Source organism: Lonchura striata, chromosome 2 (genome assembly GCF_046129695.1).
Source record: "Lonchura striata isolate bLonStr1 chromosome 2, bLonStr1.mat, whole genome shotgun sequence".
Classification (NCBI taxonomy): Eukaryota; Metazoa; Chordata; class Aves; order Passeriformes; family Estrildidae; genus Lonchura; species Lonchura striata.
Genome location: NC_134604.1, coordinates 37635530 through 37650489, shown reverse-complemented (window position 1 = coordinate 37650489; position 14960 = coordinate 37635530). Strand labels below are relative to the sequence as shown.

The 14960-nt window shown below is 36.5% G+C and overlaps 1 protein-coding gene across 1 annotated transcript in view; it reads right to left on the bottom strand.

Moving 5' to 3' along the window:
* Window positions 1-14488, bottom strand: part of LOC110478414 (N-acetylated-alpha-linked acidic dipeptidase 2) — a 29648-nt gene extending 15160 nt beyond the window's left edge. Inside the window, exons 1-11 of the mRNA XM_021545012.2 lie at window positions 14380-14488; window positions 12785-12896; window positions 9707-9893; window positions 8518-8619; window positions 7553-7678; window positions 6682-6868; window positions 5567-5660; window positions 5139-5237; window positions 3388-3473; window positions 2656-2775; window positions 2165-2247 (exon numbers count right to left, since the gene is read on the bottom strand). Coding sequence (XP_021400687.2) covers window positions 2165-2247; window positions 2656-2775; window positions 3388-3473; window positions 5139-5237; window positions 5567-5660; window positions 6682-6868; window positions 7553-7678; window positions 8518-8619; window positions 9707-9893; window positions 12785-12896; window positions 14380-14467 — 1284 coding nt within the window. The 5' untranslated portion in view covers window positions 14468-14488. The remainder of the gene's footprint in view (window positions 1-2164; window positions 2248-2655; window positions 2776-3387; window positions 3474-5138; window positions 5238-5566; window positions 5661-6681; window positions 6869-7552; window positions 7679-8517; window positions 8620-9706; window positions 9894-12784; window positions 12897-14379) is intronic.
* Window positions 14489-14960: the final 472 nt, after the last annotated feature.

Here is a 14960-nt window from a genome sequence, read left to right as displayed (position 1 = left end):
GATTTTGGTTTTGTGGGAGATATTTTAATTAGGTTAGCAATTGTTACTTGATTCATTCAATTTATAAACTAACTAATAATTTTGAAGTCATGTGAACAAAAAATTTAATTGGTGATTGATAACTACATAATTAAATTAATATCTTAAAAAAAAACAGGAGAGGAGATCCTGCAAAAGAGTATGATGGGAAGGAGCAAGACTGTACTTGCCTATATGGGGCCTTGCATATATGCAAAATAATATTTGCAGCATAAATAAATTCCTGTTTATGAGCAATGGAGATCCTCTGTGTAGCAAAAGGATGTTGCCAGAGTTGAATTCTTTCTGTTACACAGAAGATGGTGAATATCATGGGTTAATCTTCCTCGAGATTTAATACATGACAGATCTGGCAGCTGCAGAGAAGAGGAATGTAAACTGTGAGGAATGTCTCTAGAGAAACTGAATCTAATTTATGTATAAAAGAGTAGTAATGCACACCACGAAGATGAAGCAAGGAAAAAATAATATGAAAATACATGTTCAAATATGAACTGTGCTTACAATTTTCTAACCTTATACAGCTGCCATTTCATGAAGTAATGAATGATAGATTACTAGATACCAAATTATTAGACAAAACTCATTACAGAACAGAATAGTAGCAATATTTAACAAATAGAACATTAGAAAACTCCCTAATTTATTAATGACTTGTTCAAGAGAAATTGATCTTTTAAGTATAATTTTTTTCATATTCCTCATAAAGAAAATAATTGTGTGGGTTTTTTTTCTTGACAGCACCTATTTGTATGCAGAGATACATGGACAAATAAAGTTTTACATACAGCATATTTTTGCCACCAGTGGAGTTCAAGAGTTCAAGTGGGGTGAAAATTTAATGCCAACTACTTAAAATTTCTCAGTAAATTATTTAAAATAATTTAAATTACATTTTTCTTCATGTTTCATAAACCAGCAGTAAGATGAAGACATTGCTATATCTGGAAGCCAAACAGTTTATGGTGAAAAAAATAGTGCAAATCTGAAGAAATAGAAATCTCAGCTTTGTTAACAGAAGAGTGATAGAATCTCCTTGGTGTTTGGAAGCATTTTTCTGGGTTTGCTACTTCCTCTGACATGTGCCATTTCACTATGTTATATTGTGATTTGGTGAAATACACACCAATAAACTAAACTAAAAAGATTTTTTTATTTTATAAATTCTGAAAGCTCTATCCACGCAGCTAAATATTAGCCCATAAATAAAATTCTAATAGACGAATAAGACAACATATTTCTGTTAAACTATTCAGTACTAATAAATTGATATAGTTTAGAAGAAATGTGTTTCATCAGGCAGTTTTCTTCCTGCGCTATGTCTAATTTGGATTTTACAGACAAAGCAATGAAAACTCTTTTAAGACCTATATTTCTTATTGGGGTTGAACAAATCCACTAAGGACTGAACATGCCCAACAGGAAAAGGAAGATATAAGTATTCAGAAACTCGCTTCTTAATTTCCCAACATTCTTCCCTCAGACAGGAAAAGGAAGATAAAAATAACATGCCCAATAGGAAAAGGAAGATAAAAATACCCACAACCTTACTTCTGAATTTGCCAGCATTCTTTCCTCAGACAGGTGTATAGTCAGGGATCCTCCTACAAAATTAATTGATTGTCCTGCTCCTGAGACTCTACAATGCTGGAATTCACAGGAATTTTGATCTATTCACTCACAGATTCTTTCATTTGCCCAGTAGGATTGACTTTCATACAAAGGCTTGGCATGCTTACAGATCAGAGGCTCAGGATCTGAACTTGAAATTGTAGATATTAAGGAATTTCTGAATATAAAGTTAGACCAATCTGGGTTAAATAAAATGCTATAATTCTGTTAAATGACAAGATAGATTTCCACACAGAGACCATTGTGGGATATTAAATTTGAATCAAAGTAGATTTTTAAATCTTAGAAGAGTTAGTGCACTTATGTTGTAAGAAGTTAGGTAGGTAGGCAATTTATATAAATACATGAGTGCCTCACAGCACCCGAAGGAGTCTGTTGTGCTCCAGTTTTACCATGGAGTTTTTGATTGCAGTTTAGGAATAGATCCTGGGTACTGCAGTCACCTGCAACACACTTTCAAGTTTTGCTTTGCTTTACACAGTTTTTTATTTACCTCAGCCCACTCTGTGGAACCCAATAATCCAAATTCTTCTGCATCCCAGCTAGCAAAAATAATAGTTCGCCTAGGTCTCCAACCTGCAATTACATAGTTAGACTTGAAAATTTGAGTCATACTTTAAAAGTCTACTGACCATAATTAACTGAAATTGCTTTAAAAACAGAACTTAACTGACATTAAAAAAAAAAAATCCTCTCTAAAATCATTAGAGGAACATATTATTGCAGAGGCTTTTCTTCTTAATACAATATTTTCATTCTGCACAGCTAAGAGGGTACCATTACACTCACAAGGGAATAAATTCAGCCAACTAGCATTCAATGCCACATATGCATCTCTTCAATGAATCTACAACTCTCATAATGAGAAATAAAACTTTCTATAGAGGTAAAAAGTAAAATCAATGCAACAGTTTATGGAAGCACTGATCCTCAAAGCTGCTGTTTTCCATATCCATAATTTTACATCTGTAGTAAATAAGTTACCTTCCATCTTAATTTTACCGAAACTCCGTACAATTTCTTGCAGAACAGCGGCACCAGAGGTTGGATCAATACCACCAAACACCCAAGAGTCTCTATGACCACCTAAAATAATATATCTGTCTGGAAACAAACATACAATATCAATTAATAATTAAAAATGCACTTGGATTGTCTGTGATTTCCTTTGACTCTATCTTTACTTGTATGAAATCAAATATGAAGTTCAATACCAGTGCTACAAGTTTATTTTTTAAGGGAATCTGCAATCATTCACTTACTCTACTAAGGTCTGCAACTAAAGACAATAAATATTTAATAAATATTTTTCCATTTAAAAGTCTTTGTTGTGTATGACCCGCTACAATAGTATAATGTATCAATAATATATCAATAGTATAATGTTAATGTCCCAAACCATCACTAGCTTTCTGTAATTTGAATTATGTTAATTTTTGCAAAGGCAAAATGTATGAGTGATGTAAGGGAAAGCCTACTGTAAAGTGACAGGCATTATAAAAAACATCCTCCAATGTCTATCACTGTATATTAAAGGGAATGCTATTTTTGGGAATGCCAATAACAAATATTGGAAGGACAGAAAAACTACTAAAAATTTCTCAAGACTCTGTTATGTGGTTATCTAGAACACTTTAAGTTTCTTACAACACAAGTACAACTTCAACAAATACAAAAGAAAGAAGGAATTAAAGTCATCAAGCACCTGATGCTCACCTGGTTCCAGAGCTCCTCTGAGGATGCCAATGACATTGTAAATTCGTGTTATTTTATTGCTTGTATGAACATGCATTCTGACTTTTCTGAAATGAAAGGGAGTGTGGAATAACCATTTCTGATTAATAAGCCAATAAAGAGCCAATGCTAATAACACATATACCAGAGAGTTTGTGCTTCTGCCCTGCTTTGTGTTTTCAGCACTGATCCAATGTGTGTTCAGCACTGTCATGCTTTCTCAGAGACCCATTCTTATTTCAGTTTAGCCTGGCTGCTGATGCCATAGAAAAAAGCATTTGAGCTGGGCCAGTCTACAAATTTGCAAAGATTTACAGAATTTATAGATTTTTTTTTTTTTATAGGAACAAATCAGGTAATTGTATACTAGAGGAATAAACTGAAAAACATGCACAGTAATTAAAAATGCATCTACATTTTAACCAAAATTATAATTGTAGATATGCAGATGTTTATAAGAATATACTTTGGTTTCCTAACACAGGCCAATGTAATAATATAGAACTTGGAGAAAAAGTCATTAGGAATATTTATTCAGGAATAAACTGAAATCTCTGTTTAGGACAGCAGAACTAAGTGAATAAGATTTGTCAGTCACAGAATCACAGAATGGTTTGGGTTGGCAGGGACCCTAAAATTCCAACCTCCCTGTCATGAGCACAGAATCTTCCATTAGAGGCAGAAAACCTCCTACTAGAAGCAGTTTTTTCTTCCCTATCCCTCACCAGTAAAATGCACTTGTGAAATTTTATTAAAAAAAGGGAATCCAGGTATTCCAAGAGAAAACTAACAACACAGTGTTCAGCCCCCTTAAGCTGCGGAAGAAACAAAGCAGCAAACAATGGGGGTGTTTTGTGTCTGGCAACACCTCAGAAAATTCACATTTGAAGTTGTCTTTCCAGCAGCAAATCTGCATAGCTGTCAAAATCAAAACCTACTTCAGGACAGCCACTGGATCTTTGCCCAGAAAGTAACAGGCACCAGTGCCTTGAACATTCATTTATGTGCACACTTTCCATGTGCAAGTGAGTTTCTACCTAGAATCAAAAGGTTAATTTTGATAGGGAATTACTTTGAGAAAGAAGTATGTGTAGAATTAATCCATATTTACAAAAAAAAAAAAAGTCACTCTACCAAGTAGGAAGCTGTTAAAAAAGTACTCAAAAATACAAGGTGTGTTGTATTGTTTTCTCACTGTTGCACTTCAAGATACTCCAAACAGCACTGTAATTATGTCAAATATGCTTTTTTATTTCATTATTCCTACTTTACTCATTTTCAGTTAGTGCTAAAGCAGAGCAGAAAAGAATAATGACAAATGAAATCCTTATAAAATTCTGTATATATTCAGATATACTCTTGTGAAGCTGGAGACGGAGTAGTGATAATGATACACCATTTTTACACACTGTTCATTGAGGTCCACTAACAGTCCTCATTGAATAATACCTCATGTAAACTGAAACTATTTTTACGTGGGAAAGTCACAGAAAAGTGATATTTAGCTTTATTACAATTTATTGCCAAATGTCATTGTCATGTAGCCTGATCTGCTAACTTATGATCTTTTTCTAATTCAACTTATTTTCGAATTCTAATAATTATCTCCCAATGTATCCCTAGCAGAAGGAAGTAAATATCTCGAGTATCTCTAGATGTATTACTTCAGAGTCTTTTCTTCAGAGGGATTTTTTTTTTCAATATTGTATAAACAGGCAAGTCTTAAAACAGACCTTGTAGAAGAGTTGCCTGTGAATCCTGGCCCTATATTATAAGGCACATTGAGACTTCCCTTCCAGCTGCTGTCTGGAGCTGCAGGTCCTCCCATTGCACTGTGAAATGGAAACCAAGACAAATGCAGTTGACCATTAGGATGAAACCTTAAATTATCTTAATAATTATTGCAGCAAAACCTAGGTGGTTTTACAAAATTCTTAAAAGCAGTATTGCAAAAACAGAATGCTTTGAACTTTGCACATTTTCTGGAATGACTACATTACTACTACAATAATTACTACATTATTACTTCTAAATTACTTTCATTACTACAAAAGAGTAGCAAATGCAAGTAACAGCATAGATTTTGCCATCTTAATATGTAAAATTTGTCTGCACATTTGTCAATACTGACTTCTGGAGAGGAGGACTGATGCATACTCACCGCAGCAATACTTCTGCATCATGATATCCAATGGGATGAACCGGGATTTTGGGAATCCCCACACCTTCATTAGCTTTGTACCTGAAAGTGTACTCTGAGAAACCAGAAAAAAATGTCAACTTTATGGTGTTCTTAACCACTTTAACCAAACTGGAAACACTTCTGAACAGAGCAGCCACCAGCATGCATGATTCTTTTTAATTCTTACATCATTTCTCACACATTGCTTCTAGAAAACCAAACTATAATGACAGAACAGCAAACCCAGTAATGCATCAGCACAGCAGTGCAAAATATGTCCCCTTGATGCAAGGTTAGATTTGCCATCCCACCATGTTATAACATCTCCTACAAGCTGGCTCTGGGGAAATCAAGCTGGTGTGTGAGGTGAAGATGGCACCTGTGCAGCTGCTTGACAAGGCTGCAGAGGACATCCACAGATGCATTTATCTGGGTTGAAGACAGCCAGTGTCTCTCTGAGTCTGCTGGGCCTGACAAACACAACCTCTCCTGGGTTTAGGTTGTCTTATGCCCCCAGCAGTGGCCACACAAGCCCATGAGCTTTTCAGAAGCATCCCTGTATAGTCATCCCATCAGCACCCAGCACTGGCAGGCATCTTAGTTTTGAAAGATTTCAGGGTGCTCTTATTTTTGCTACATGAATTTTATTTTCATTAAAAAGTATTTTAAACTGTTTTTTTTCTGTCTGGAACTTATGATCAGCAAGGAAACATACCTCCAAGTAAAGCTATTAGTCCTCTTAGCAAAGTATAACCTAGTTTAAAGCAGTCCTCTTGAGAAACACAGATATTTTTAAATGACTATAAATTCTCAGTCATTTTCTGCTGCTTCCCAGACTGTAAACCTATATATTCTGTTTTTTTAAGTGTCACAAGGGTGGGGATATACAGTTTCCTAGAAACTTTATTCCCCTACCTGAAAGCAGTTAGAATGACACAGACAGAACTTAGTGTCTAATAGAAAATTAACTACTGTCAATAAGAATTTCAAGCAGCTTTTTTTTCTGTACTGAAAATAAATAAACTTCTAGTGCCACACTTTCAACAGCAGTTTATAAAGTACTTGATGGCCCAGGCTACAGAATTTGCACTCACCTTTTGCAGGATAACCTGGTGTTAGAGGGTCCCCAGCTCCATTCAGATTTAAAACATTACCACGCTGGACTCCACCACCTGGAAGATTCCAGCCACCTGGATAAGCATCTACTCCTGGGGCACAGTAGTCAGCAGGGTCAGAGTAAAGTATGATCCCTTGGGCTCCTGCCAATATGGCATTTTTAACCTGAGAAATTATTTGTTTTTAAGATGTGGCTTTTTTTTTTTTTTTTTTTTTTTTTTAATGCAGCCATAAATACGAACATTGAGATTTACTTCCATGCAGGCATGGTTTTAGAGGACAAGTATGGGAAAGAGTGAAAATTACCTCAGATTCAACATAATAACCAAGCACAGTGAAAGGCAATATATTAATTTTTTGTGTTTAACCTTTAGTCATAGTTCAAGGCTATGAAATAAAGAATAGAACATAAAAATGAGGCACAAAACCTTACCACCATCCCCACTGCCCCACTGTCACCAATTTTGCCAAATTGGTTGTCTAAAGTCAGAAGAGATAGTTACTCAGTTTCTGTGCATCAGACTCCTTGTCAAAATGCTACTATTTCAAAGTACTGCAGTTCTATGGATGGCACATATCAAAAGACTTGGCTCTACAAACTACTCAGTTCCCTAAACTATTCTCATGCAAGAACTGCCTAAGGAGTTTGCAGTCATCTCTGTCTCAGGAGTTGAATACATTCATCTGGCTTTATTGTTTCAGAAGTTATTCTTAGACTGCAGTCACAATGGATGCATTGCAGGCTTCCTTCTGCTCATATGTTCCAATGAACAGCCCTTACTAATTCCCTCAAGCTCTACCATGAACAATGTCTGATCCACAGAGGAGAAATTAAAACACAACCCTTACTTTGTTTCCTCTGAAGATCTTCCCATATCTGGCAATGACAATTTTTCCTGTACAGTTAATTCCCATTTCACGCTCCAGCTTAAAAAAATCTTCTGTACGGCCATAATTCACATACACCAGATCTGCCTGGGCAGAAAAGAAAAGCAATGTTGTGGCAATTGGTCAGTCAACAAAAAGAATACCCATTATCATAAATAAAGTTCCATTTACTATGAATGACAGAGGATTTTAATTTTTTTTCCATTTCTATAAATGAGATCCAGTGCTCATAAAAACAATAGCAAAATATATCCACAATATTCTATAGAAAGCTTTGGCTCAAAATTCTCATGCTTGGCTATTATCCTGCACTTAAGAACAGTCCTAAAAGCAGGCTGGAAAATAAACCAGAGTACTTTGGGAAACTGAAAAACGTCTCTGGCTGTGACAAAGCAGTGACATGCCTTACATACACACCCATTACTATATTCACATACACACTCACTACTATATTACTGCTAATTTCACTCATTTATGCAATGCAATTTTGTCCCTAACCTGTTCCATAATGAATTAGCAGATGAGGGAGGACCTTTTATGGCCTTTGAAGGCATTCTTTCAATCTAAAATGTCTTCCACTTGATATAAATATTAATACTGCTACCTGTGCCTTGAACAAGTCCTCTACATATTACTGAATAATATGGACCAGTCTGAGATGTATCCAAAGTTATTCATCAAGATGAAAACTTTTCACTTATTATGTGATTCAGAGTTCTAGCAATTTGAGAAAGCTCTTTTTTTTGGTCATAAAATACTTCTAACCTTTGCATAATATGTGGCCTATCTGTGCCTAAGTGCTCTTTAATTAAGACAAATGGTATTTAAAACTACTGCAACAAATATTTTGAGAAGTTTGAGCAATCTGTCCCAGAAAGTGTTTCAAAAAATAGGTAATAGTACCATTACATAATTTCTTTTCTTACCTCTGGCACTCCTTGTGCTGAAAAAGCATTATATGGTGGTAGTATATCAGTAACATTTTCATATCCCTGTGGAGGTGGTTCAAACAATGATGTATTGAAAACCTATCAAAAAAAATAACAGTCATTTTTGGTCAAACATTCTAGGCACAAATTCACACACTAAGCAAATGCTAATTATAGTTTAAACTAAAGTCAGAAGAGACAGTTATTCAGTTTCTGTGCTTCAGACTCCCTGTATTACTATTCCAAAATACTGCAGTTCTATGGACTGCATTCTTCATTCTTTCACCTCTAAGCTGATGTCATCTCTGAGCACACATTCCTTACTTTCTACCCTGGCTCTTCATCCTTACCTATGTGCTATGGTGCTGCTATTGTAGTCCCACCTCCTCTCCTTGCTCAGGATCCTGGTCAGAATTTACATCTAGTTCTTTATTGTATTCAAAAGGGAGAAGATGTCTACAGACTGACTTGTTCATTAGGACTTCCAGCTCTAACTTAGGAGACACCATAGGTAGTCAGTGGGATCAGGTTCAGAGCAAGGGAAACAAGGCAATACTACATAAAATTTATAGTATCTCTGCAATTCCTTACCTCAGCCTCCTGTGGGAGGAAATATTGTACAGATGTTCAATCAAGCAGAGTTTGGATAGGTACTTGGAAGAGAGATGTAATGGGGGTCACTGACTGGATAAATACTTGGAAAAGGTCTAATGAGGATTTTTCAAGAGACTAATTGCAACACATTCAGAGAAACCCTGAGCTGAAAACAGCTAGACACTGGAAGAACTGCATGCCTGAAATACATTTTTTTGTTGTTCTTAAACATCCCTGTGCATCCACTTAAGGTTGTTTATGGAAACAGGATATTAGCCTATATGGATGCTTAGGCTGAACCCTTCTAACACCTTATGGTCTACTGGTGTTAACTGCAGCCTCTCCACACATCCTTGCTCTTCTGTATTAAGCACTGAGATCTCAGCCACTTTGCTGTGTTTTCTGCATAGCCTGGAAAACCATTTCTAAATATGAATTCCCTTTGCACTGGTTTTTTTTTTTTTTTTAATAATATAAAGCACATGATGAGCTGAGTAGGTGAGAATACAGAGGAAGACACTTTTTTTAACAGGAAATCACTGGAGATTTTTTAGGTTTTACATCAACACAGTTTTGTCATTAAAAAGATCACCTCATTCCCTTGATCATCAATTAGTGAAATGTAGTTTGGCTGCTCTTCATTTGGGTATGAAAGAAGCACATCATAATTAACAAGTTCTGCTGAATCCAATCCAAATTCCTTCCACTGGCCTTGAATTTTTTTGGCAAGAAGAAGATTCTGTTCAGTTCCTGCGAGGTGAGGCAGCTTGGTAAATGAGCTAGAATAAAACAGAAACCCACTGGTAAGCAGCAAATGCAGAGATACACAATACTGAAATAGGATCAGTGTGTATAAAACTAATCTTCAAGACAGATTGCATGGACAGTAAGGTCTTAAAGCTTGAGCTGTAAAACATGATTGCTTATCAGAGTCTGCATCAGGACATGTACAAAATATACTCGGAGCAGAGAACCTTTCCTGAGGCTTTAAGATATGCAAAGAAAAAAAGTTCAGTTGACTTAACAGGAATAGCCACATCTACACACAAGCAATGAAAATTAATGTCAAAGATTCAGCAAAAGAACATTCGAAGTATGCAAGAAGCAGGAAATATATACAGGAAATCTACATATTCAGAAAGGAGCCTTCCAGATAATTCTGGTATCTGATCATGGATTTGTACTGTTATCATAGCATGTCCTAATAAGTTTAACTTGAAAATCATTACATTAAATTATCTGCACAGATTTGCTCTTTTTCTTAAGCAAAACCCTGAATAACTAAACCTTCTTAACAACATTTACTTCCATATCAGATATAACACATAATGTTGATAAATAGTGACAAATGGAATCCAGTCCCTCTGGGCTACCCTACAGAAATCAGTGTACAATTTGTTTGGCCCAGTGAACAAGGAAGGAAAGGTGAAAGCTCATCAGTCAGCCAAGTACTCTGCATCAGCTTCCAGTTCCCAACAGGCTACTTGTCAATGGCCACCACACAGATATCAGATACCAGCAATTACCATTAATTAGTGGTAGCAAATACCATGATTAATATCACTTCAGCCTGTCATTTCAGACTGTTTTCAACACTTGTTCTGCAGTGTGCACTTCCTCAGCTTCCAAAGGAGAATGATGTCCAAAGCCATGTTAAAGTCAAGGTTGTTACAGCCACTATAATGTCTCCACTCATGCATGTAACCAGTCATTTTCTTACAGAAGGCAATATGCTGACCATACAAAATAGTAAATAAATACTGACTCTTCTGAACTATATTTCTGTCCTTCATGTGTTTGAAGACTCCAGAAGGATGTTCTGTCACCCTTCCAGACCTGAAGCTGACCAGCTCAGAGTTCCTCCAGGCAGTCCTTATTAAAAGAGGGGCACAGTATCAGCCTTTTTCAGCTACCTGGGGCCTCTTGCAACCATCAGAATTTCTCATCTACAGCAACACTGCAATCATAACATAAAGGTCTTTCACATGAGTCCCACCTGGTCCCAGGATTTGAATGCATCCACATTCTCTAAGTAGACAACAACTTTTGCTCTCTGCTATTGTTGTTCCCTCTCTTAAACTGTGACGGTAGGCACCAAAATCTGGAAGCAACCTTTTCCAAACACTGTTGCTTGTTTGCTTCTTGCAATTTAATTGTCACTAGTATTTTAAGTATCTTTTAATTCTATAAGTATACTAATTATGAAATATGCCATCAGGAAAAACACACAAATATTTTTTTCAAATTTTCCCTTCCAAACAGTTTAATCTTTTCCAGAGCTCTGATACAATGCTAAAACCAAAGCATCTGCATTTTCTGAGACTCATATTTTTTTTTCTCCACATGATAAGAGCAGATGTAGTAGTCTGAAAAATGAAGAATATAGATCAAAATTCTCAAGGTCACATTTTTTTATGTTTTTGACAAACTTTTTGGACAGTGAGTTAATACAATTTCTCTGCATTTCCTGATTTTTATTTTAATTTAGTCAAAAAAAAAAAAAAAAGTCCCCAACGAGCATGAAGCATTTGGCCCATCATCAAAGCAAGCAGACAAATGAGAAATCATTAACATCCCGCGGCCAAGAGACTTTGGCCTAATTACAGAGCTATCTCATGCTATGTTGCCTAGATTCTCACTCAAACATAATTTTCAGGAACTCTCCAATCTACTGACAGAATACAAAATAAGATTAGGCCTTTAGATTTGAAAAGCTTATTGATGTTAGGTATGAAACATTTTGAGTTTAGAATAAATATATAGAAATCAAATTTGTCAGTAATCCTTTGATGTTCTTGATGCAGCTGCTGACTTACATGCTGAATACAAACATTTTACTAACCAGAGTGAGTATTTATTTACTTTTCATGTGAGCATATTTATTCTTCTATAGAAAATATAAATATACAGAATAATGTGGGTTTTTTCATTTTCAGTGGAATGGAAAAAACAAAAGGGTATTTTTATATCCCTAGTATTTTAGATGTTTTTAAAGAACTGCATGGATGCACCACGATGCAAAATAGTATATTTACTAATAGTTGCAACATGCAACCATACATGGACAGAGCCCTTTATCTCTGAAAAAAAAGACAGGGTATATTGGGATGTCAGAACTCCCAATTAACAGCACATTATCCACTATGGCCACACTAAAGGAATTATAAGTTGTAAGTTTACATGCAACTCAGTGCCATGAAAATTTGTAGCATTAGTTTTTAATAGATTAATTTTCTACTTAGGCTAGCTAATCAAACTGAAAGTTTAAAGAGACACTGAACAGATGATCAGTGAGATGTAATTCATGGCAATCATCGCATCCCAAACAGAGTAAAATCATCTCAGTCTGAAAGAAAACAGTTATCTGAGGTTAGAGCTTCAGATACTTGTGAAGGAAAAATAAAATGGCACACTCCATTAAATCATGAAGACTGGTAGGCACAGGCAGCTGAGGGAAGCACACTTGACAGTACAACCACTTCAAAATGGGGAAGTGGGGGGAACAGAAGAGTTGTAAGCCTCTCCCTTCTTCCCTCAGACATTCTGTACAAACTAAATGCTTCCAAAGCATCTTAAAAGCTCTGCTTTCAGAGGTCCTTCCTTGGAACTGATGTTATCACTTTCTTTTTTGAATGATAAAATTGTTCAAAAAATGATGCGCAAGGCTTACCGAAGAAATTTCCTGATATTCTCTGCTTTCATTTCAGCCACAAGTTTCTGTCTCACATTTTGATGCACATCTGAAAAGTTGGGGTTTTTCTCGGTCAGTTTTGTAAACCATCCTGAAACACATTTGAAAAGTTTCCTACTTAGCAAGAATGTTCTCACATGTTTGAGCACAGGTGCAACCTGTGGTACTAAAGAGTTAAAACCACAAGGATGAACAGAGCTTAGAGCACCCTCTGTCAGTGTCTGAGGGCTCAAGCAGAAAAGTAAAATATATTTAAATTGTCTGAAGTGCTTAAAAGTGACATAATGAAAAGAGTAAACCCTAAATCCCCAGTAAATCCTCTTTTAAGTTAGACAAATCTCTCATTAATTTTAAACTATAGTTTAAATTCTCAATTGTTTGCAGTGTGACATTTGAATTCCTGATACTCATGATGAAATTACTTTATTTAGTTTATGCATAGATTTTAAAATAGATGTGTAAGCATATTTAAAGTGAAGGTCTAGGACCCAACAGCCACCCTGCCAGCATTTTAATAGTTACAGACTTGGGGAAGGGTGGGGTTAATCTATTTAATAATTAAAAGAATAAAGTTAACTGTCACCCAAACCAGTTTTAAAATATGTAGTAGGAGAGGGTATATCAACTCTATGAGTTTGTCTTAAGAAAAAAAAAAACAACAACAGCAAAAAAATCCTTTTATTATTTTAGCCAGATGATCTCAACTGGGAAAATTTTCATAAGAAAGACAAATACATGTGCTGTCATGTGCACAGTATATATGACCTGCTACACTTAACTACAATTTTACTAACATTCTGAACTGAACAGTGATGCTTAATCAGACTAAAAGTCCATCTTGCCTAGTATCCTGTTTTGCAGCTGGGCCAAAATATGTTGTTCAGGGAAATGTATAAGCATAGCACAAGGACCAGAAATTAGCATCTCAGATTAAACTAATGTTTTATATATTTTATATATTTTTTTAATATTTAATAGCCCTCATGGATTTTTCTTTCATGCTTTAGTGTTAGGTTTGTGTTACAACACAAGTTTAAAAAAGACATTAAATTTTAATTTGAAATCAAATCCTGAAAGTGACTTCAGAAAAGAATCTCTAGTAAAGTTCATTGTGCATAATGAAAACTTCAGTAACTTGGCTGTCAGCCAAACTCCTCCTCTACATTCTACCCTTAATTTTTAAAATAGCAACAGAATAGGAGCATTTAAAAATATCTTCAGGAAAAAACAGGAAATAAAAAATAATATATATATCTGGGAAGTCTTGCAATCGCTGAAGTCTCAAACTCTTCCACTCATCTTTTCTTTTTGAATGCCTGGCTGCCTCTTTGGGGAAGCTGCCAGTTCACCAGGGCTTGTGCTGAGCCGAAGCACAGAGCCGCTCTGCTCCTCGCTCCCTGAAGGCTGAAACTGCTGGACAGAAAAGCTCAGAAAAGCAGCGGCACGAATACTTTCTCATGCCTCTAAAGAGTAGCATAACCTCCCTGCTGGCGAGTGAATCGCACCAGGGGCTGCACACAGGCGTGAGCAGGGGACAGGAGCTGGGGGCTGAGCCCCTGGGTCTCCGTACTCACCTGTGAGAAAGCCCAGCACGAAGCAGCCCAGCAGCCCGGGGCACACCAGCCACGCACCGAGGGTGGCCCTGCTCCCGCTCCCGGCCATACGGTCAGCACTGGCCGCCAGCCTGGCAGGCTCTGCGACTGGCGAGCAGCTGCCTTCCTCCTCCTCCTCCTCCTCCTCCTCCTCCTCCTCCTCCTCCTCCTCCTCTTTCCACCCGCAGCCCCAGGGCTGTCCCTGCCTTCTTTGCTTCTCAGTTTTCACGCTGACTAAACAGCCTTAATCCCTGGGTGATGCTGATGACACGGTTTTCCAAATACAATTAAACTCTTCCATTCCTTAGTCTCATCCCATCAGACAGCCCCTGTGCAGCTAGCTGGGTGTGTATCTCTGTAACAAATATGTATCCAGGCTGTGCACCAGGCAATGTACATGTAGTATTTAAAATACTAATTTCTACTAATTATTAGGACTTCTTGATTTTGAGAGTTTTGAAAGTTCTTGATTTAGGCTTATTCTCAACCTGTTCCAGTGGAAGTGGCCAAGAGATGAAATTAAGGGAAAACTTATTTCTTCTTTATCAACAAAATGCTGAATT